The sequence below is a fragment of the Anas platyrhynchos genome, chromosome 4 (genome assembly GCF_047663525.1).
Source record: "Anas platyrhynchos isolate ZD024472 breed Pekin duck chromosome 4, IASCAAS_PekinDuck_T2T, whole genome shotgun sequence".
NCBI classification, from domain to species: Eukaryota; Metazoa; Chordata; class Aves; order Anseriformes; family Anatidae; genus Anas; species Anas platyrhynchos.
The window spans coordinates 34,998,130-35,022,286 of record NC_092590.1 but is presented as its reverse complement, the minus strand read 5'-3'; the positions used below and the strand labels follow the sequence as shown (position 1 = coordinate 35,022,286).

The 24,157-nt window shown below is 38.2% G+C and overlaps 1 protein-coding gene across 6 annotated transcripts in view; it reads left to right on the top strand.

Moving 5' to 3' along the window:
- The window catches only part of TMEM131L (transmembrane 131 like), a 77,738-nt gene that overhangs the window by 33,610 nt on the left and 19,971 nt on the right, over positions 1 to 24,157 (top strand). For 3 of the 6 annotated variants that reach the window (XR_005265401.2, XM_027456640.3, XM_027456638.3), the window contains exons 5-19: positions 318 to 441; positions 1,502 to 1,618; positions 3,810 to 3,920; positions 9,866 to 9,943; positions 11,833 to 11,986; positions 14,215 to 14,273; positions 14,627 to 14,735; positions 15,685 to 15,790; positions 16,419 to 16,572; positions 17,237 to 17,407; positions 17,708 to 17,777; positions 19,529 to 19,646; positions 20,377 to 20,515; positions 21,528 to 21,637; positions 23,298 to 23,370. Coding sequence is in view for 5 of the 6 variants with exons in the window: in XM_027456640.3 (XP_027312441.1) it covers positions 318 to 441; positions 1,502 to 1,618; positions 3,810 to 3,920; positions 9,866 to 9,943; positions 11,833 to 11,986; positions 14,215 to 14,273; positions 14,627 to 14,735; positions 15,685 to 15,790; positions 16,419 to 16,572; positions 17,237 to 17,407; positions 17,708 to 17,777; positions 19,529 to 19,646; positions 20,377 to 20,515; positions 21,528 to 21,637; positions 23,298 to 23,370 (1,693 nt within the window). In the remaining variant the exon portion in view is untranslated. Of the gene's footprint in view, positions 1 to 317; positions 442 to 1,501; positions 1,619 to 3,809; positions 3,921 to 9,865; positions 9,944 to 11,375; positions 11,541 to 11,832; positions 11,987 to 14,214; positions 14,274 to 14,626; positions 14,736 to 15,684; positions 15,791 to 16,418; positions 16,573 to 17,236; positions 17,408 to 17,707; positions 17,778 to 19,528; positions 19,647 to 20,376; positions 20,516 to 21,527; positions 21,638 to 23,297; positions 23,371 to 24,157 lie in introns of those variants that run through there. The other 3 variants (XM_027456642.3, XM_027456639.3, XM_027456641.2) reach the window with 2 other exon arrangements.

Genomic DNA, 24,157 nt, shown 5'->3' with positions numbered 1-24,157 from the left:
CTTCGGTTATTTGAACTTTCTTATTGAAAGCTTTGTGCTTAGTAAAGGTTTCATTTTAAAAAAAAAAAAAAGAACAAAACAAAAACCAACAAGAACAAACTAACTCTGAGTGACCCAAGTAAGCTTTGGCTATGTGCACCTCTTGCATTGCAGTGTTATATATTTGTAAGTTAAAGGGCAAAACTTGTTTGGTATTTTTCCAAAGAATAATTGTATCTGGGAAATTTTCATATCGACATGTTTTGGTGTGATTTGTTTGGATGCTTTTTGTACACTGCCTATTCTTATAAAGTGAATAATTTCTTTCTCTTTTTTAGATTACTGGGGTTACCCAGAGCTAAAATGCTGCATGCCTACAACCCTAGTAGAGATAGAGAAGTTGTGGTGAATTCAGTGTTTACAGCTACTAGACAGTTTCATGTGTCTCCTGTTCATAGCCGGGTGAGTGTTGATGTACTTTTGGAAACTATGTAATGGCCAAGTGCCAAGCCTTCATGCTTCCTTTGGCCTAAACTTTTCATTCTGTGTTTTCTCTTCGTGCTTTTCCTTAGGACCTCCAACTTCTTTCTGTTTTTGCTAGCACTTTTTGCTCGTTTTTACTTAGATTGGTAAGGGAGAAGACATCCAAAACCTACAGTAGGAAATGTGTTTTACAGTAACTCAGAAAGAAAAGAAATTTTCGGTGTTAAATTGGCTGTTTAAATCTCATTCTCTTATATGCAGCATTATGCAGTCATCCACAGGCATGTGGGTGTTTACAGCCTTGAATTTTCAGTCTTTTCAATGGTCTTGCATATTCAACCAAAAAAAAAATACTGAAATGTTTTATGCATTTTGTGTTGCAGTTATGAGCATAATTGCCATAGGATCTAAGACCATTATTTTAACTCAGATTTTTTTTTATGATGTATAACAATATAACACATGTTAAGAATGAGTCACTGGGATCTGAGTTTGATGAAGCCCAGATTTTACCCTCTGCTGATGTGCAAAGCATTTTATTATGCTTTTGTCTGGTGTTGTATTTTTATTTTTTTTCCCCACCATGCCTGAATGGATATTACTGTGCAGACAAACTTTATTGCTCTCTTGGTTAGACGGGCCTGTTTGGTTAGAATTGTTTTGCCCAAGTTTGGCTTTGACTCATTTCACAATGTGTCACAGAGGTGATTGACTTGCTTTCTGGTAAGTATCTATGTGCGGGGAAGAGTTTTAAAGGATGTGGAGGCAGTTAGTTCTGCACAATTGACCTTGTGCAAAAAGGAACGTTGAGGCCTGAGCTAGCTGAGAAATTCCAGCCATAATACAGCAAGTTGCTGCTTGCTCTCAGTTCTTCTGCATTCCAAGAGATGAGAGTTATGGACAGGTGAAACTTCGTAGGGCTGAGTTTTTGCTAGTGGGATCTGTGGATACAGAAGTACACGTGGAAGTGTCTGTGGGTGAATGGTGGGTGTTGTGATTAACTGCACTGAGCAAGCAAGCTTCTTTGTGGTCTCTGTAGGTGATTCCAGCGATGGGAAAAATTTCATTCAGAGTGCTTTTTCTGCCAACAGAAGAAGGCAATATTGAAAGCTCATTATTTATAAATACCTCATCTCATGGAGTACTTTCATATCAGGTAAGTTTGCTTATTTTTGGTTTGAGTTTTGGATTTGTGTTTTTAAAAAGTGCAATTCATGCATTTCGAACGTAATGTTCATTGAATTCCTGATACAAGTCAAGTGGAGTAACATTGTACAGTTCATCCCTATTACCAGATCTTGCTGATCTCATGATCCCTCGTACTTGTATACCATTAAAATAACTACTGCTAGGGGGACTGCTTGTGGTAGTTAAAGTAAATGTGTGTTTGTACATAGCATATCGATCATGATCCTGTCAGTACTGGGTGGCTCCATGTAATATTGTTGTCTAGAATACACTGTGCTGGAATTTGTTTGTCGTGAAAAACATATGTGAAACGTGAAAGTGGAAGTTATAGGTTTTACATTGAAGCCATCTATTGTCTGATTACCTAGGGAATTCAAGCGAGTCTTAAGTTATTTGATTTTTATAAGGAATGTCACGCGTTTCAAGTTCTTCACTTTCATTAAGTTGTAGAAGAAAAATCGAAACCTGAATTTAGTGATTTAAAAACAATGTCAGCTTTAATCAACCATCCAGCTCCTTCATTCTCATACTTTGATGCTGTGCTGGAAAACAGACCTTGAAATGGAGCATAGTTAACTTCAGTGAAATACAGGTTTTGGAATACAAATATTGCCATTGTCTAGCACATACTAGGGGTAATGCCAAATTTTGTGGGAACTTTTCATCAAAGATAGGGGAACACGGCATTATAGTGTTTGACCTTTTCTTTTTGCATCTATCCCCTCTTTGCATTCACTCCTGACCCCTTGCTTTTTGTTATCCAGTCAGCTCAACCAGGGCCTTTTGTGAACAAGTTGCAGCGAAGCAGTTGTCAGTGTCACCAGAAAATTGGTTTGTCTTCTGTTGGACTGCTGCTAGAATCGGTAGCACACTGTTACTCACGGACAGTTTCACCAGGCATCTGTAACAGAGGAAGTGACTGTCCATGATTTCAGCCTGCATTAGGTTTAAGAGCTTCAAAATTGGGCATAACTGTAGTGGCTGATGCACAGCTACAGCACTCTTGAGAGCCCAAAAGCCGTGAAATATGTTTGTTTCTAATGTGTTTATGCGAGGAGTATGATACTCCCAGATACTCCCAAATGGAGGAGTACCACCGTTACAGGAAAATGTACTTTGTAAATGTCTCAATTTAAAAAATAAATAAAAATTCCCCATATTCCCTTTGATTGGATATTTTCTATCCAATGCCTGAGGGTCTGCAGTGAATACTGTGTTATTCTATTAATTTAAAACATGTTTTTTCTTCTGTTTTAAAGATCTATTTTCATACAAGTAAGTGAAAAACCCCAATGGGTTTTTCTTGAGAGAAATAATAAAATCATCAGAGGTTATCTTGCATCTCATTGTCTTTAATCTTGGCAGAGTGGAATATAAATGCAGTAAAAAAAAAAAAAAACAAAACAAAAAAACAAAAAAAAAACAAAAAAAAAAACAAAAACTTGCAAATCTTGAGTGCTCTGAAAATTGCAGGCTTTAAAAAACGAAGTGATCAAAAATATTTTATTTAATTTTGAAGTCAAAGCCATTGATTTCAGTATGCCCTCAGGCTAGAAATACAGTTTTCCAGAGATTACCGCACAGTCAAATGGTGACCGTAACACTGTGGTGTGGTCATTAGCCTCCTGTTTTACTTAGTAGCCTGTTGACAACAAAGGCTACATGGTATGTGTAAGTATTGCATGTAGTTTTTGAAAAACAGTTTTGCTTTACTCCATCATTTGTGAAGACAATTTGAAAGATAATGCCTCCTGTTCACTTGCATTAAGAAAAGGTTTAATAACTAGCTTAGTTAAAAGGTTAAAAATGGTTAAAATATGGATTATTGCCAGCTTCCAAATATTTAGTATATCCAGATACTTCTATTGTAATTGCCTGAAGAACAGCAAGAGTTTAAATGTTTTTTAATGAGAGACACTGATTCTCTGCTGATAAGTAAATGTGATAGTGAATGAGTGAAGATGCTAACATGCTACTTTTGTGTATATTTACTCTGCTCAGTGGAACTCGTTTTAATATGTATATTATCTTTAAAATAATGTAATTTTAAAAATCAGTCTGTTCCTTGGGATTCTTACTAGTAAAATATTTTTCTGTATTACTCTGATAACTGATGTATTGTATGTTGATATAATGACTTTTTTTTTTTTTAACAAAAGGTTTTTGGAATGGGAACTCTGACGTCTGCTCCAGAAGAACCTAGAATGCAGCTAGCAAATGCCTATTTACTGCTTCCGCATATTCAAAACATCCAGGCATCGCAAACACTGGTACAGTATGCATTTCAAACAGTAGTGAGACACTAATCTGCTTAGACATAAAAGATTTTTGTCCTCAGGTTGTTGGGATACAAGGAATGTTAACAGAAAATCCAAGTACCAGTGACTGCAGGAGAGGGGTTACAAGATACAGGGGTATTGTGATGAGCTGGTGTCCTGGCTTTATTGAGACAAAAGCCTTTGGCCTTAAGGCTACTTCCACTTGTTCTTGAGTGTTGCTTCTGTGCTGTGCTGTCCTCAGTTGTGCCAACAAAACTATCTGTGTGCCCTTGCTCTGAACCGGAGTGGAGAATTGATATGTCTTGCAAATAAATGAATCCACTTACAGGGTTGGGGAGTGGCTTTAGAGGGGCTGTGTGTGTTTTTCTTTGTTTTTATCCCCCCATTTTATTTCAGACCTGTTCCCCATGCCAGTTCAGAGCTGTGATACATACAGTTTGTCACTGAATTATAAAGCACGGCGTGCTGCATGGGTGAGAAGTGCTGAGTATATCCCCTTCTACCTCTGTCAATGCTGAAGACATCAGCTTTTTTTACCTCAGCTTGACTAAAGTAGGGAACTGTGAAGAATACAGCAAGGTGGATTTACAAGGCATAACTATTTAAATTGGAAGAGAAGCTTTAACAGTTTCTTAGGTTTAGGTGTAGTTGCAGGTATTTTCATAGTCATCCAGGCTGTGTAGTACTAGAAAATTGATTTTTTTATATTTCCTTCATATTTTTTATGGATAAGACCTTTTGTATAATACATATATTTAGTTTTGTTAAATGTATTTTAGAATATTATAGCACATAACAATTTAATCTTGTATCTAAACATAACCTGCAATGATTGCCTTCATGATGCCTTCTTCTGTTTCTTCTACCTGAGAGAAATTCTCACCTTAGATCTCATTTTTAAGTTTGCTCTCTGTATGTTAGATGTCTTACCTCTCCCCAAGGATATCTCACAATTTCCTTGTCTTTCCTTCTTTTCCCCAGTAACAGTCTTTCCTGTATACATACTTGTATGTATGGTTGTGGGTGTGTGTAGGCAGACAATTGTGAAGCAACCAAAAATCTTTAGGTTTAGTAATTTGTGGTGGATGGAAGGAAGATGCTATTTATGACGTGTTGTTCTGCATATTCTCAACTAGCTTGATGGATTGTCATCAGGTACCAAGTGAGGATTGAAAGGAGACTCTGCTGTTCATTCAGTTCTATCTGAATGCATGAGTTAGACAAGTTGTGGGGAGTGTTTGATGTCTTTGTTATTATATGGTGAGGAACATTTTTCTCTGCTTTATTTCTCTACAGTACAAGCTTGAGGTGGTTTGGCAGTGGAGGATGGTACCACCTGGCACCCTTATTGTCTCAGCACATGAGATGTGAGAGGGTTTTGGCTCAGTTCTCCTAGCTCTGGGTGTAATTTTTCAGTGCCTGGCTATAACTGGGGAATTAGTCTCCAGTTCACTGTGTTACCAATCTGGACGCAAGTGCTGCAGCAATGGCGCAGTCTCCTCAGCTGTTGAAGGTGGTAGGTGAGATCTGAGGACTGAAGTGGAGCTTGTGGCTCAAGTTTGGGTCCTTTCTTGCTGTTTTAAAGATAGCTATCTGCTCCAGTAGTGTCTCTTTCAGTTTACCCCACTAATGGTCCAATCTGGATCCCAAAGAAGCTGGTGTGATTCCTTGTCCAGTTTATATCATAGGCTTAGAAGCTATGTGAGGAAGAGGTCTATGACGTTTGAGTGACTACACACACACAAACTTAAGGACACATAAACACTAAACAATGGAGTTTTTTAGTGAAAAAACATTCAAAACAAACCACCCATACCTACCTAATCACTCATTTACTTATGAAGTTTGTTTTTAACTGAAGTCAAATACTAATCTAAGTTCAGTGTAGCATAAGCCTCACTTGGATATGCTAAGGATATCCTTGCCTTTAAAGTCTATTGACACTCCTTGGAAACATGTGAGAAAGGTCAGTGAGTTCTCCATGGCTTCTGTCTTTTCCGCCCATCTACTAGATCTTTTAAAGATGGATGTGTTTAAACTGCTTTCTAATACTGAAAGTGGCATCATCCATCGTTGTCAAGGCTGGAAAGGTAAAATCTTCACCTAATCCAGTGGTGATGAGTAAAAAGGCTTCCCATGACTGCTGGATGTATTGTCACCATGACTCAAACACCTGTTCTTACTACTCTGCAGTCAAAACCTACATCTGACTTCCAGTCTGAATATTTCTGTGTTGCCAGTTTCTATTTGTTTGTTATGATGCACACTCAGTTTAGGAAACTGCTCATGCTTCTGATGCTTAAACCCAGAATGATTTGTAGGTGGCATCACATTTTTCAGCCTCCTTTTTGCTAAGCTGAGCAATCCAAGCTCTTTAGTATCCTTTCCACTGATGGGCTGGCCATTTCTTAACCAAGCTGACAATGCCTTTCTGCAGCTTTTCCAGTTAGTAACAACTTCTTTTGAAGATGAGTGGTCAGAATTGTACATAGGGGTATGGATTAAGTTTCCCCTCTTTCGAGGGAAGACGAGCCTCCATGCTGCACTGAGTTTGTGGGTTTTAATTGTTCTGAACTCAGCGAAGGTACCCAGGCTTTTCTGTTATTCCCCCATATTTTTAACCAGAAGCTCTTGTGGTTAATTAGGATGAAAAAGAAAGACAAAGTTGCTGCGTCTGCTGTTGAATTTCACCTTCTTTCAGCTGCTTCTTTCAAAGTTTCAGCTTGTGGAGGGTTCATAATCAGCATGCTCTGGCTATGGTCCTGGATCCTGGTATTTCTGGCTCAGGAGCTGGGAGGAAGCGAGCTGTATCCAACGCTGAATTCATAGTGTGTCCACATGGCCGTTCAGCAGCAACTAGTTACCGCTAAGCCGTGGCAGATGGTGGAGCACATGTAGGTCATCTTTGTTTATCCAGCTTCTGGATACAGCCTCTGCTCCAGTTGCCTGTTGTGGGGCGTTGGTTAATATTTGCGTGGCACTTAGCAGGCAGCTACATCGGTGCCTCGTTGTGTTCAAAACGCTGTACAAACAGGCTGGAAATGTCAATGGAGGAGTGAGCTGCAGGGAGGGATGTCTTATCACAGGAGACACAGGCATCGCTTTCCTGGCTTCCCAAGGCTCCTTAAGTTATATTCCGTGCAGGTGAACAGAAGCGACAGAAGCAAATTTGTGCAGTGTGTTGTTAGGGTGTGGAGCGGGACTGTGGTAGGATAGTGGAGTGCTCTTGGTGTGCCATCCTGATAACTGCCTGCAGAAAGCTGATGAAACTCTGCTGAATCATTGTTACAAGAGCAGCTTATTAACAGTTCTTCACTTATAACAGAGGCACGGCCCTTCAGGACTGTCCTGGAAGGAAACTTTAATGTATCAACGTTCAGAAAGAAGGGGAAGCTCGTTCTGTGTTTGTTCGTTTCAAATTATAATACGGTCAGGCTCCAGGAAGTGGTTTGAACTCTACAGGTCCTGATATTGATGCAAGAATATCTCTGAAGATCTTGTGTAGAGCCCTGTCTGGCTGACAGGGTATCTGGGGCAGAATGAGGAATCCTTCCCCTAAAAGCAGCCTCAGTTCGGCAGTTGTGTGGTGGTGGTTGTTGAGGTGGCCTGTGCCAGCGGGCCTGTTGAGGCTCTGCCTCTTTTGATGGGTGAATTATTTCCTGAGTCATTGCCAACCGTTCTGTCCCCCAACAAGAATCCTCGACCTTCTCCAGCTGAATGGCACTCCTGGCACATCAGATGGTTGAATGTATTTATTTTTCTAAAGAGGCATCTGTCCCTCTCTGGTTTTTAATTGAAGAACATGCTAAAATTTCACCTGAGTGGTGTCCATCAGAGTTGTCCATACAGTTCCTGCAGGGTTTGTGGGTGCTGTGCATATCCAATGCAAAACAGAGGCACCATCTAACTTTCTGGTGACCAGAGGAGCAGCAGTGGTTGTGTTTGTTACACGGTGCTTTCTCTAACTTTTCCCATTGTAATTTGCCTCTGGTGTGAACGCGCACTGTGAAATTCAGCACTCTGCTGATTCCTGTGCGGTGTTGCTCACAGTATAAATGAGATGCTTCCACCCCTGGAAGAGTGAACGTGGTCATGGGCTTGTTGTCTGGGAAACTCAGCTTGACATCTTCTTCCCAGATTCTTTATTTGTCTTTATGGTTAATGCAGCCATCCTACCAGTGTTTTGAGACAGTAGGCACAACAGTTGTGCGTCTGTTGTCTGGCTCAGATCAATTAAAACCCTTTTCCTTTTCTGAAGATAACCTTTACAAAGAGAAATAAAGAATTGCAATAGAAAGCAGGTCAACACTGAATACGCCCCAATAATGTGTCTCTCACTGTGCGGTATATTAGCAGCTTCAGTCTTTAAGGTAATAGCAGATTCTTGTGTAGGCCTATTACAGGTCAAGAAGAGAAGTTCAAATAAAACTTTGGAAAAACATGATTTAACTGAATTTTTATGGGGCTAGGGGTCTGCCATGGCATTGAATAAGTGTTAACACCTCTTTGTTTATCGCCATGAAAATTATAGTGTGTTTTCTGAAACCACTGAGAAGGGAATTTTAAGTAACAAGGTTTATTTGATAAAAAAGCAGTCCCCAAAGTTGCTGTTCATCTCTGACTGCCTTGTTAAAACTCCATTAGCAATTGTGGCTGTGAGATGTCGGTAAGCGGTGCATGTTTTGGAGCCAAATGGTTTTTACTGCTTGCAAAACTGATGAGGACAACAGAATTTGCAGGAAGAAGAGAGCTGGTTGGGGTTTGTACACCTCGAGCAAGCTGTGCTGGAAGCATGTGCCTGTGTTTTGGTGCTGCTAATATAACCTTTGCAGAGGTTGGATCGCCCCCTTGTGTGAAGCCGAAGTCATTTCGGTAGGAAATCCAATTGGACTAAGACTGCAGATTTTGCATTGGCTTCCTTTGGGCTGTGCTTTTCTAAAACCATACCCCAGCATATAAATGAAATGTGATAAATCTCTGTTCAGATGCACCCTGCTCCATTCTATCTGTCCCATGGAGATATGAAGTAGGCTGTTGGATACTTTAAAACCTTTTACTCAGTTCTGCCTCCCAGCATCAAATTATTTAAATTCTTTAAAAGAAATTGCATTGACACCTTCAGAAACTTGCACCTGCAGACACCCTGTTTGGATTTAGTTGGGTATCAAAAGACAAACTGAGTGGGGTTCCACATCAGTCTCAAAGTCATCAGGTAATTTTGCTGTAGTTAAGTTACAAGTAGAGTGACAGAACTCTCATAATGTATTTTTTTTATATAATTATTACCTAGAATTAACAAATACTGGTTAAGCAGTATGTGCAGTTAAGTTGGCAGTTCAGATTCCCAAACAGCTTTCATGAACTGTGCTTGGCTTTGTTGGTGCTGTTGCCCCACTAGGTTTATGAGTGATTTACAAGCTGGCACAATCACCGCCTTTTCCCTTTCCAATCAGTAAAAAGGTGAAGCAAGCATTTTCTGTCTGTCCATTTTGGCATGAAACCTACATATAAGACCATATCCAAGAGGCATTACATTCTTGGCTTAGCAACTGTATTTCAGTATGCAACCGATAGAGGAAATATACAGAAAATAAGAAAAGAAGCTTTTGTATTAACCAAAAAGGCTGTGTTGGGTACAGTTTATTGTCTTATGAAAGTTTATAAGGTTTTCTTGTGTTGATGCTGTATAAATATTTAGTAATCATGTATAATAATAGTTTGATAAGTAGATAATAATGGAGTTCATTTCTTGAGAACTGGAGTTTGCTGATCTACAGTACAGAATATATATTTTTTACAATTTTCTTACATTGCTGTGTCATGTATATGTGGAGACAGTCTTACTATCTATAAACTGTGGTGTGTGAATTAGATTTCAATGATAACATCTTTTGAAGCAATTTGCTTGACATTTTCTTCACTTTTCTTTCTTACAGGCAGAAACTATGAATGCCAGTCTCTTACGTGTACACCTTGAATGCAGTTTACCTAATGACGCATATCAGCAAATTAAGGTATGTTTTATTATGTGATGTTTACTTAAGTTGTCTTATTTTAATTCATGTTTAGAAGGATGCTTTCCAGAGTTTTACAAGCTTTAGCAACAATGCAGTTTCAGATGTCTCAGTTTAAAAAAGAGTTATGATTTTTAACTGCAATTCTATAAAACTGTAGCTTATGGTATAAATGAAATGTTACACATACCACGCTATTACCATTAGGAAAAGGTGAAATGGTAAAAGAAAACACCCTTCCCTTCCTCCAAAACTCCTAACCAGCTATGCATTGTAATGCATGTTATATCATTTAAATAAAGTATTAGAACATTATATTAGTAATAGTTTAGATTCTTGGAATTTTCTTGCTCCAGAAACGTTTTCACAAATTTTTGGTTCATACTGGCGAAAGAGCAATGAAATGAGAGTCTGAAGTCTGGACTGCCTGAGTTGTGCTGCCAAGAGGCTTTGAAACAGGGCTTTGATGTTCAGCAGAGCTGATGAGGGGCAAATCCTTTTGCAGAAAAGCCCCCTCCAAAGTGCTGAGCAAGCACTTAAGGCACTAGATTTCCTACTCCTGGGCAGTGCCAGCAGAATATCATCTTCTCCTTTGTCTTCAAAAGAGTTTACACAGTAAATACGTAATGGTTCACAGTGATGCTGGCACTCAATCAGGTATTTTGTTGGATCAGATCTATAGGTTGGAGCTGTGGTCTGCAGCATCTTTCTTTCATCAAGTATGACTAGGTCAAAACTTCATAGCTATTTTTCTGTACGTTACAGATCATAGTGATCCTGTACTGTTTTATTCCCATGTTTGACTCTTGCATTGCATGGTAAACAAGGCTAGGCTTGAGATGCACCTGGAAGTTTAAGATCACATGTAGTATAGCTGCCCACTCACTGATACAAGCTTCCCAAAAGCACATCACCCCTATGCTTGAGTCTCTACAGCAGCATCCTCTGTGCTTCTGGTAGCTTATTGCAAGTACTGAGTGTTTCTTTGATGCAGTAGGAGGGAACCAACATCCACAGATGCTTCCCCTCCTGTTACACCTCATTGTGGCGCTTCAGGGTAACTGAAGGTGTTTGCTGCCCCTTCACTAGAGCACTTCTTATGTGTCAGGTGTGGAAGTCTTCTCTTCTGCCTCCAAAGTAGCCCCTGTGGTAAAGCAGCAGAGTCTGAGTTTAGTGACCTTTCACCGTGTGATGCAGGACAAATTTGTTACTCGTTGTTGATTGTCTAGTTTTGTTTTGCTTGTTGCATTTAATTTTTTGCAAAATGGTGTCGGTGTCTTTGTAGTTGCTAAGACTCAGCTGTCTTAACAGCAGCCATTACTTAGCAAGGAAATAAAATCCTATTTGTATTTATCTGAAGTATTCTAGCCAGACGACAGTGTTTTCTATTAAGAATTGTACATGTATGTTTGTTTTTTTAAAATTACTTCAGTGAGAAATGGAGACAAAAAACACAGGATTTGGAAAAATTAACTATAAACAGACCAGTGAACATGAACTGTCTTCCTACCATTAAGACACATGCATCAGTCTGTTTATGGCACATTTTATTGAAGGCAGAGGATTTAACAAAGGAAACTGTTTTGCAGTCCCTGAGGTGAGACTGACTGAGACAGTTTATAAATTTGCATTCTTTCAAGGTTCAGTGTCCTTTTTAGTTGTTTTTCGTCTTTGTTTTTGCTGTGCTGTCTGTATCTGCACTGTCTTTGGTTTCTGCTGAGAATTTTAGCAGAGGTCCTAATTACTCCTGTTTATCAGCACTTGCGTGCTGAAGACCTTGTCTGTTAGATAATGCCTTTGATTAACTTCTCAAGATACCTTACTGTAATGATTTTTTTTCCATTTCCTCCCCCACCACACACACACTGTATCCCCTTGTCTCGCTCCAGAGTTGCTGTTTTATGTCCGATGACCCAATGCTGCTAGAAATGAGCTTAACGGTAAGAATGGAAAATGCCCAACAAGATTTTGTGGAGCACAGACAATACTTACTGGAGAATCTTTTTGTAGTTTATGTAGCAATGGAAAAAACGAAGACCTCAGGTAAGTCCTAAATACCACTGTTAATTGTAATAGAAATTGGTTTTATACATATGTTATAATTTGGTGTGCTAAACTGAATCAGTTTCAGTGACACTCTAAAGTTTTTGCAAATAAGGAAGAACAATCAGTTAAATACAGCTTGTCAGCCAATTGCTTATGGCAAAGCTGCTCTAAGTGCAGTCGTCTTTATAAAGGTAACAATTGCTAACTAAGTCTGCTTCATTGCTGTTTTCTCTGTGCTAATATATCTGCTTAAATGGTATGAAAAGATATCGTAGTCCTTTGATTTCTACAACTCTGTGCCTAGTTTCCCAGGAATTAAATTAGTCATAATAGGACTGTGAAGGCAGAATGGTTTGTACAGTACTCAGAATAGTGGATATTGTGGAAAGTGGGGTAATGAGGTAATACAGATGTGTGCATCATTTGTTCTTTTAAGCTAAAATGCCACAGGCAAAACAATCAACTCCTTACAGTTTCTTTATGCTACGTTTATTGGGTGAACAAATCTTCTAAATCCAAGGGGTTTTAAATTATTTATAGAGCTTTGCGGTCTGTTTGGTTAGTTTTTTTAGACATTTCTGCCAGTTCTACTTTCTGAAGAAGAAAGGACTTCCTAAGAGTCCACATTCAAATAGTAATTTTTATTGCTAATAAAAAGAGCATGATCGTCTTGTCTTCTGAGAAGTTCAGGTAAAGGTCCAGTCACAAAACACTATATGCCGTTCCCCTGTGCCTGTCCTATGATGTGATATATACTCAGTTGAAACTGAAATATCCACTGTAAACCTATTTTCCCTGCCCATGGGATGCCGATACTTGGTGTTGAATTGTGGATGTACATTTATTCTGGTGCTGGCAGAGAATTGTTCACATCTATCATGTCAAGGGTGTTTGCTGTTGACACTTTTGATGGGTAAAGTGCTGGAGGTACGTTTTTAAGGCTGTTCTCTGCTAAATGTAATGCAGTTATGAATGTTCATTGGATTAAAGGTTGATCATGTAATCCCTTTGGACTCGCTCACAGTGGGAAGTTCCACTTTTTGCTCCATGAGTACCAGTTTTGTGCCATATCAAAACAGCAACGTTTGCTTGCTTGCCTTCCATTTGTGTAATTAAGCACAGTCTTGAGGGGAAGGTGTAACAAAATGGAATGTGATGCTGTGTTAATCTGTTTGCTCAACACGCGTTAGAGTGGGACAAGCAAGTAGGAAGGGTCTGCATGAGGGAACTTGCCAGCTGGAAAGGTAGTAGATGAGTGTGGGCTTTAAATCTCACAGCTGTGGGTATATGGAGCATCTGCATCAACATCTTGAACCCTCTTTGGGAAGGTGGCATCTCCAGTCGTGCTCTCGGGCAGCTGAGCAAAGCACACTCATTCACAGAAATTCTACCTGGTAAACTGGAAGAATGATGCAATGTTAGCCTCTACTTACGTCAGGTACAAGCAAGGGCAAGAGCTCAGGTCTCCTTCCTTCACTGAAGTGTTACGGCCACCCTGATGTAATAGCCATGTCTTGTCTGTCCTGTGGCTCTTCTTTTGGTCCTCCAGATCTTTGTAGTGTCCAGTGACTGGGAGTGTAGCTTCAGCAGGGACAAAGGGTGGTAATCAAATCCACCTTATCTGCAGGTGAAAGCTGGCTTATATCCATGTCTTGTTGCTAAGGTTAGAAAATTACTACGATACTTGGTGATTAAGCCCCAAAGGGGTAAGGCACCAAGTCTAGCTTTGCGTTGTCTCCTGAGAATGCCTGTGGTTCAGAGCAGGTGACCAAGGCTCTTCTATAGCTGTGTGCTTACACAGGCTTTTTTTTTTTTTTTTTTTGTATTTAACTGGACTATCACGTGCTATTGATGCTTTGGCCCCTTAAAAATTCATAGCAATATCAGCCACCCATCTTTCCTTCAGCCGAGCTTCTTGTCTCCCTGCCTGTAGGAAAGAGTTGTTGTTCCATCCTGGATTTAGGAGATAATGAAGGAAGATATTTTGTTGATGCTTGCCTTCATACTTAAGGCCAAAAATCTTAAGTGGATTTCTGCTCCTTTATGAAGTGCTTTGAGAGGATTTCCAGCCTCAGATGCGCATATCTCCTCATTTTTACAAGGGCAGCTGTTGCGCAGAAAGATTTTTAAATTTAAATTTTGATTGCTTCTCATATGAGTGTCTGGCTCAGCAAGAGTGCTTCAATCCTTGGTGAGCTTACCTCGATGTTCATTCTTCTGAACAGGTGATTCCATGGTAGATATGTACATCTTGCATTCTGGGAACAGCCACGTGCATATACAGGTAAGTATGGGCTTATAGGAAGCCATATTTTAGGCTGTTGAATTTGATTAGGGAACTAATTAACCCACTGGCTTACCCTCTAATATCAGATGGGATTTTGCTGGTGGCAAATGTTACATGTCTGTACTTCTACATTGTACCCAGACATCTTAATATATCTTTTAGAGTTGTACTTCCATCAATGGATTTTTTTTTTTTTTTAAGACGTAGGAGCTGCTATCTTTGAATAAAAATCCATGGGTTTATTTAGAAGTTGTGAGAAAATTGCAGATATTGGCTTGCAATCTAATATGAGAGGTACAATAATAATGATGGTAGTGCTACAAGGATCATCTTTTCTTGTCTTCATGCAGGAAATACGACAGTTGTCTCAAAATGGCAGATCACCTGTGGAGTTTGAGCCAGTACTGCTGTCTTCATCATCTACTAACTTTACAAAAGTTGCTTCTATTTCTTGTAAAGGTACAGCATGCGTATACTTATTATAATCAAACCCTGTCTAATCATCTATACAATGGTAGCTTTTTTCAGCAAACAGATCTTGAAAAATCTCAGAAAAAAAAAATTAGGAATTTTCTGAAGAGGAGGATGAATTCTTTCTGTTAATTATTTCCATCATTTTTGTGTATATATGCTTCTTTTTACGCTGATCTAAGGCTCTAAGCCATATATTTTTCTAAAAGAAGAAAACATATACTGAAATTGTTAGCTGATTTTAAAATAAGCATAATTATTGAATATGCTTTTTCAACATCCTTTTATAATTTGTGGTTATTTTTCTGTTTCCAATATATTTTCTAAAAGGCTATTGTGCTTGGGTGGTCATTTTCTATGACATTTCTTGGCAAGATTATTGAAGAGGCTTGCCCGAGACCAGGCATGTTTGTGGAAGAGCAAAGATTAAAATTTAGACATTGCTGACTCCAGCTTGTTTCCTGTTCTGTCCACTAGACTGCAGTGCATAGACTTAAATGTTTCTGAAACAGGCTGCTTTCATAATGACATGGGCACTTGTTTTTCCTCAAAAAGGCAAGTAAGGAGAAAGAAAGGAACTAAGTGAAGTGGTGTATTTTTTCAGAACATTTTCTTTTATTGAAAGGAGGCAGCATCTTCTGATAAATAAGAATGCTGTGTTGATGACACGCAGTTAAAATTGGTGACGTTGCTCTCAGCAGCCTTGTGTGTGGTGTGTACTATGAAAATGTTTAGCATTCATAAATTCTTCTTAAATCAAGGTTTCAAACCTCTGAAAATTAGGACACTAGCAACAGATGCTTTCTTTGTTCACCTGTGTGAGAAGTGGAACACAAATGTTCCCCATAGTAGCATTATTTGGGATCCTCACATGGAAATCATTGCTTTTGTTCTTCTGGCTAATGATGTATTCTCCTCTGTGTCTGTCCTTATCCAGCTGCATCCTGTGACAGTGAAAGCCCTTACTCTGATGACAAGAACAACAACCTACTGGAAGGCACTACAACACTAAAAGCCTGTCTTTCTTGTCCTGTGATGGAAGGGTATGTTAATGGTAGATTTTTATTTATTAACATTTGTTGATACTACAAGAATACTGTAACCTACTCAAAGAAACAAAGTTAGCTTGCTTCATCATGGAGCAATTCTAAGGATGGTGAAGAGGCTTCTTCCTGTTGTTGTTGTGTCATTTGCCAAAGCAGACCTTTGACATTTCAAGTAACAATCCTGTCTTTTATACAGTAAGAATTTCAGGAGTCAGTAAAAAACATATGCAGCTTACATCATATAAGCGTTGCTTAGAGGCTGTGATAAAATTTCTACCATTCTTGCTCATCCAGTGCGGAAGCAGGGTAGTGATAGAAAAATCACAAACATTTCTTTGGCTTTCTTTTGCCAATTTAATCCAACCTACCTTATCACAAAGCAGTAGGCAGTGTACTGTGGCATAGCGAGAGGGTGGAATGATTACCTGCCTACCTCTTTCACATTGTTCTTGTCAAGTTTTACTCTGGTATTATATATAAGTATTTTAAAGGAAATTATTTTCCTTTCTCCTTAAAACCTTAGGAGACTTCATTGTATTAGAACGCTACAGTTATCTGTGGACTGCTCGTGCATGCTCAAAAGCAATTACAGTTGTATTTATTTTCATTCTGTTTTTCCTTATAGGTATTTTGATGTCAATCCTTCTGCAGCAATGTTTCATATAGAACCACACCATAATACTTCAGGATTTTGGTCCATATGGTTTACAAACAACTTTGACTTCAGCATTGAACTGAACGAAGTCTACATTGCTAGAGAAACAAAGAACATTTTAAAAGTAAGTTTTATTTTGGCTTCATACAGTGTCTTGTCCTTGATATAGGGATTTGCTCCTTTGACATACAAATAGATTCTTTCACAGACCTTGTTCTCAGTACTGATTGAAATCAGTTAAAAAATAAATGTAGCTGTGCACCTGTAACTTAAACACTGAGAAGCTTGGGCTCTCTGTAGGCGTTATTTACTGTCTGGCTTGTTTTTATATCACTTTATTAGCAACTGTTTTTTTTTTTCATTTCAGTTGCAGCTACAGATGCATCAAATTATAGAACATTGCTCAGTTCTCAGAATTGTTGTGTGTATTGTTTGTGCTCCATAGGATTGAGTGTTCCTTCATAGGCTATAATGGAAGTCTTCAGTACATAGATGAGTTTTGAAATTTGGAAGACAAAGTCAACAGTTTACTTGCACATTGGCTTGATTCAAACCAGGCAATTCAGTTTTATGAATAAGCACATAATGTAAGCATCTAGTTGGCCATTCATATATTTACATGTAGATTGGAGATTTCTATGTGCACACTATGGATCAGTTATGGGCACGTGTATGTGTGCAATAACAGCAAAACCACAAAGAAACGTAAAGTTTATGCTCTTCAAGGTACAGCTTGCACTAAAAATGCCGTTCCAGATTTAATTCAGGTGTCATTTGATTCTTTCTAGATTCTGAACTTTGCTGAACCTTTGACTCTACCTCCAGGCTGCTGGAATGTATTTTCTCTGAAACTCAGTATGAAAGACACTGTAACAAATGTGCTTTCTAGTATTTGTTTGGCCACCAATGTGGGAGTGATGTTTGAAATACCTCTGCAGATATATTCAACTGTGTCCAAGGTATTGTATTAAGTTGTGCTGAATGATTATTATGTACTGCTGACCAAACTGCAGCAGCTTCCTTTTTTGGTCAGAAATTTGTCCCTTAGTCCTGGAAAATGCTCAATACCAGACCATTCTTTAGCTCAAAAAGTTAAGCACTCAGAGTTAAGCAGTGATGGAATTACAGATCTTTAGGCAACCTTAGTTCTCTTCCTTGACTTGTCCAAATTATGCACCGAAAAACTGGAATTTTTCCTGTTCTTTTGTCACGTGGAAAGTGATTGTTTTTTTTGTTTGTTTGTTTGTTTGCTTTTCCAGCAAGGAGATCTTCATTTTGAAGCTATTGCCCATTGTGATATTCAGTGCTACTTGGGCAAATCTGATTCAGGTATGCTTGTCTTGGCTTTTTTAGGCATCTAATGACAGTATTGTAGAAAAATCTATGTAACAGGACTTGTAATGAGAATATTGAGATTGTTAATACAACTATTTAATTTTGTCTTTTAAAAACATAAGCTTGTCTGAGACCATTACTGATATAAATGGCTTTGTACTGAGTATAATGTGCAGTATTTCAGACCTCTAATTCTGTATCACTTGCTAAATGCTGTTCTGTCTTGTAATACAGTTTTGGACAAAAACATGTTGACCAATATCCGACCATTAGCCAGAGTTGATTTTGAACTTGTTCTCTCTATCTGTTCCTCACAGCAGTAATTTCATAAATTTCTGCAAAGACCATTTATCAGGCTTATAAAACAGCTCTGAAAGCTGTGTCATGTAAAACAAAGTGGTGTCGTTCTTTCTGGAACTGCAGGATTTGTCTAGATTCCCTAATGCTAGGAACTGTTTTAAGTACCTAGCTAGCATTTACAGAAACACAATGTTAGATACTATACATTCATGGGGCAGTATTGTGTCCATATAATTTAAGGAAGGCATATTCAGAATAGTGTTTTTTAATTAATAACAATAATTAAAAAAAATCTGCTTAAGAAGGAATTTCACTAGACAGCTGGGTACCGTAGGCTCTAAATATTTGTTCTCTTGAATGTGTTTTCAAGATGATGCTTTCTTAAAATGTACTTTTGTATGAGGATATGAAGAAGGCAATAGTAGTCAGTCAAAGATAAAAAGGATATTTGAGGTGACAGAGAAACACAGGGTTTGAAGAATTATTAATACATAGGCACGTTTAGGTAAATATCTTAAAAACAAGATATATTTTAAAACCTTATAAAAGAGTATTGCTGATATAAGTGAATACTTATTGATTGCTTACTTTCTATTCTAATAAAACACACAATCAGATCTTTGTATATAGGTATAAAATTTAGGATACTGGTACTTAAATAGAAAAGTCTGAAAATACTGGCCTTGAACAACTTGTAGCTGGATTGTTCAAGTTGTCATTAGTCTAGATTGATTACTTTAAACTCGAAGGATAATACAATAAATGACATTTTGTATTTTCAAAATAATCTGGCTTTGTTTTCTTTAAAAAGAAATTTGCTTATTTAACTCAATTCTGCTGTGTGAAAATGTGTAAAGCAGCATGAATCTAACTTTCTAAAAAGATTTTAATATTTGGACTGATATAAAGCCTGGAAGCCTAGCTTGTGTAGAATTTGAGAAAATAGTCAGCACCCGGAAAAGAGAAGGTGAAATAGAAACACCATTTCTGCAAAATGGAGATTTGTTTTGCTGCCTGCTGTGTTGTAATATTATGATTTTGTACTGCTGCACAGAGAAGAGTGTATAATCTTGATACTTCATTGATATCAGTGGATAGTTCTGTGTAAAGACTACTGATAATCTGATGACTTCTCAATAGCATCCTTGAGAAACAGCAACAGTAAAAAGGGCTTACCAGAGCGTATGAAATCTATGCAATTCCCATATTGCTCTTTGCATGGAGAATTACTGCAGTTTTGTGAATGTATGTCTTTATTGTCCCCATCTGATTTGCTTAGTATGTGTACCTTCACACATGTTTGCTTGGAAGGGAAAATTTGGTTTGCCTGACTTCTTTTTGTGTTGAGACCCTTTGCAGATACTGATTGCTCACATTCAGAAGTAGATTGATGAAAGGAGCAAATGTTGCCTCCTTAAAATATGAAAAATCTGTTATCGTTTTAGCAAATCTGCTTTGGCAGAAGAGTCTCTCTCTGGACCGTTCTGCCTGGGATGTGGATTCTGAGCTTGCAAGTGAACTTTATGAGAGATGGCAAAAAATAAGACGTGGGGAAGCCTGCAGGTCTGTACAGAATCCGTTGAGGTTCTTAATACAAGCCAGTACAATGTTGTAAGGGGGAATATTTCTGTTCTGAAGTATTCTTAATTAGAACAAACATTTTTGACCTTGCTGCATGTAAGTTGGTTATCTCGAAGCATCTGGAATTTCAGAGCATCCCAAACACTTCTAACTTCCATTTCAAGGCACTGCCAGCAATAAGTAAACATTTGAGATGCCTGAATTCTAGAATGTAAATAATGTTTTGACTGAGCCCCACCACAGCTACCCAGTTTGAAAGCAGTCAAAGCACATTTTACCAGGTCAGTTATGGAGCTGCACAAATCCTTTGTCAACAGGTCCCATAGCAGTCTTTTTAGGATCAGGAGCTCTGAAGAGCTTTCAAGGTTTTTAGTCCCTGACCTAATGGATGCTATGTACTTGGGACATGGGGAGGGAAGCAGTCACTGTGCCTGAGTAATTGTAGAGAGAGCGCATCAGTGATATCACCCAATTTCCAGAACAGAGAAGTATGGCTACAAAAAATAGTCACTGTGTTGCAGGTGGAAAAGTGGGAGATTTAATTACTCTCTATGACTAGATTACATGTTTGTGGGCTTTGTTGTGAAGAATGTTTTCAAGGAAGGATTAGTTGGTATAATTGATAGGTCCTGGCAAATCATCATCTTTTGTTCTTGGATTTCAAAGAAAAAAAAAAAGAAAAACAAATCTTTCTGTTTTTTTGCCAATAAAGCAGGAGAAGTATTTTAGGATCAGCTCGCTTTATTCACCAGAAGCCTGAAGAGGAGTCCCTTGCCTTTTTCTTGCCACGGTTAACTGCAGAGCCTGGCCTTACACTCAACTTCAGTGCCACAGCAGTTAAAAGTAGTATGGTAAGGATGGTTTTCTTACACTTCTGAGTTGATACATGTTTAGCTTCTTTAAAGAACAGAATCTGCAGTTAGTATTTGGTGATGTTTTCATACTGCTTTTAGATTAGTATTTTGAAACCTTCATACAAGTCTAATATAAGACACCAAATTTGTTTATCCCTTTGGCTCTTTGATAAATTCACTAGCTATCAAATTGTAGTACTTTTAGTACAAGGAGAGGAGTAAAGCAGTGTAGGTATTAACTAACAACTATTCATGCTAATAAGCTAATAAACTTTCCTCACATTGTGGTCTGTTACATGCTTGTGGTAAAATAATTGAACAAGGGACTTGGGAAAGAATGTGCTGTCATTAATGATGCCTTGTGCATACAGGATATTAATGATGCATTGTGCATACAGGATATGTGGCCTTCCTTCTGCCACAGCCTTACATAACAGAAGTGTATAAAATGTTGAAGATAGAAAACTGAGAGATCAGCAGTGCAATGTGTCTTGCTGACAGTTACTTCTTCATTTGTCAGACTTTGGTTGGTACTAACCTGGTCTGGCACAGACCAGTCATACAGAGATGCTTCTCATATGCACATGTTGTGAATTGCCTTGATATCCCATTTATGCCATTTGATTGTCATAGTAATGTACATAACCTACTTGGACTCAAACTTCTATATGAAAAGGTGGCACCTTACTAACTTACCTTCTTTTGCGGAAGAGCTTTGTTTATGTCTGCATGTGCAAATCAAAATACAAATGAAAGGGTTATTTTGAGGGGGGAAGACTATATTTTTGCACATGCAAAATCACTCCTCATGCTCTCAGCTGTTTCTGCAAATGATGGCGTTGTGATGATATGTCCTGCTGTTCCATGCAGTTTTGTATGCACATGATTATATTGCATAAAGACTGATGAAGCCAGGCTGAATTTCCTTGAAAATGCAGCTCATATTACCAATGCTGACTTATTAAGAAGTATGTAGTTTAACTTTTCTTTTCCCCTCCAAACTATCTAGGTGAAGTATTTCATACTAAGAAACCCGTCATCCTTCCCAGTTGCATTGCAGCTTGTGCCACTCTCTTACTACCCTGATCCCCAAGCTTCACTGAGTCTGCTCAGCAAATGGTAATTAGTATAACTGTCTCAGAATATTGTCTTCCCTTTAAAGAGTTGTATTTGCTATGCCTTATGATTGCTGCTTATTGTTTGTTCCAATTTCTCAAAGCATAACTGAAGTGGTGGAAACATTCTGCTCCGTTTTGGAAGATAGTCATATTCGGAGCAGCACTTTGTGTGGCACCTGACTGTGTAATGCACCTGATCTATGATAAAAAAAAAAAAAAAAAACAACTATCTGAACATATTTGCAGCAAGTTTATGTATGCCAGCCACAAGCTATGTCATCTTTTAAGATCTGAGGCCTAATGCAATCTTGTGCAGGCTATGCTGCTGTGGGCAGCAACTCTCACAAGTGGGGATGTGCTGCTCCCAGCAAAGCTGGTTGGGAAATACCCAGTCTGTAGGCTGCGGTCTGTTAGGAGGAAGGTAACTGAACCTAATTTAAGAAAAAGGTTGTTTGTTTTTTTCTTAGCTTTTTCTTAGGTAATTTTCTTAGGTAAAAACCCTGTTTCTAAGAAGAGGAAATAGGAGCTGGAAAGAAAAATTCAGCGGGTCTAGAGCCAGGAACCCCACCATAAACATTTTAGGGGCAGCTAAACAAATATTTAAACGTTGTTTTGAACTTTCTGTGTTACAAATGAGAAGATCTAATGAGAAATCTAGATAGAGTTAGATGGAGAATGTAAAGGGACATGGAATTCACCAAAATAAGCCCCAACTGTCACGCTTAACTCTGGAAAAACTGCAATACGTGTGCAGTTGGTAGTAATTATTGGCTTGCTTGGAGTCTGTGGGACTGCTTACATGCTTTAGTGTACCTTGCTTATTTGAGGTACCAGTCCCTGTATAGCTGCTTCCTTAACATTATTTCTTGATGTGTGTGTGTATATACAGAGATAGGCACGTTAGTAACTACATGTGTTTGCATACTAAATATCATTTCCATGTAGACTCTTTCTAGTGGTTTGAAATTACATTTTCTCCTTGTTTTCACATTTCTGTTTCTGCAGATCTAGGTTTACCAGCAGTCATGTTCACTGACTGGTTCTTTTCAAGCTAATGTAAAAAGTTGTGACAAGTTAATTTCCAATTCGGGGGCTGAAGGTCCATTAGTCCTCTACGACCTAAATTTTACATATTGTTTTTCTTCCATTCCTAATGCCTTTAGTATCGCATGCTTAAAATTTGCTTTTAGACAAATTATCAGTTTCTGTAAAGGGTTTTGATTTGCAAAGTATGTGAAAGAGAATATGAATTTGTCCCAAACAAATTGTGAGCAGAAAGAGGGACATATGAGTAAATTATTGAGATACGGTAATGATTGTTTCTCAACAGGTATGTTTCAGAAAAAGCTGTGGGACATTTCTGTTTATATACAACTTAGAAATATTTCTTGATTGTTGCCTTTCTGAATATTGCATACTGAGAGATCTGAAATGCCTAGGCATTTTTCTGTTTTCCAAATGCACGGAATCCACATTAAACAGATATGTAGTATATTTTGTTAAAATGCAGATCTGCATTTCCCCAGTATTTCACATCTGCTAAAGTGCAATTGTGAAAATATAATTCATTGAAGAATAAATGCTGCTATGTAAAAATAAGTCAGTCTAGTTCTGACAGACTAGGTTTGCAATGCTTTTTTTGTTTGTTTTGTTTTTTTTAGGTTTGGCATAAATGTCCAAGCTATTAATTTCACCACCACTGAGTTCAGGCTCATGGATGAATGTTCTCATGGGGTAAGATGTTTAATTTTGATTAAAAAAATGACACCCTAGAAAAATTCTTTTTTAGCTACATTACATCTGAGTTTTTACTAAGTACTGTTTAAAACAATGTGCGTTTTCTTGATTCTCTGTCAAGCTTGTATTTTTTCAGTTAATTTCTTTCCAGAGTTTGCTGTTTTCTAAATTGAAAACAACTGCAGAGTGTGTGTGCATGCCTGTATGTGTCAAAAAGGCTACAGTTTGCTTTCTGTTTTGGGACTTCAGTTTAGCCCTATGTTGTCCACAAGGTGTAAGACTTTTGTTGGTGACCTCAGAAGTTAACAGATAATATTTTCAGCAGAAGGAAATGCTGGGCAGTAGTTCAAAGGAGAAAGCTGGATTTCTGTGTTTCACCTCAGTTTCACTGCAACTCTCAGATTCAGGTTGGAATGTCACAGCTGTCTGTGGTTTCCATTACCTCATTTTTATCATGAGTGTGATGACACTTAATTGTGCCATATGCCAGCGCTGAGCTGTGATTATACCTTCAGGTGTTCTGTTGTGGATAATAGAAAGAGAGAAGATGTGCTTCCAGGGATGTTGGCACAGTCTGACAATCAGAGTACTGTCCAGGGTACCAGCAGAGCTCATTCTTATATTTCTAGTTTGCGTGAAAACCTGGAATTGACAAATTTTCTTTGCTGCTTGTACATGCTGCACCTGCATCTTTAATGCTCTGTACAAGTACGTGTTTCTAAAAACACTCCTTAAGATCCTATTGAAAGACAGGTACTTTATAAAACCAAAATAATATATTTGC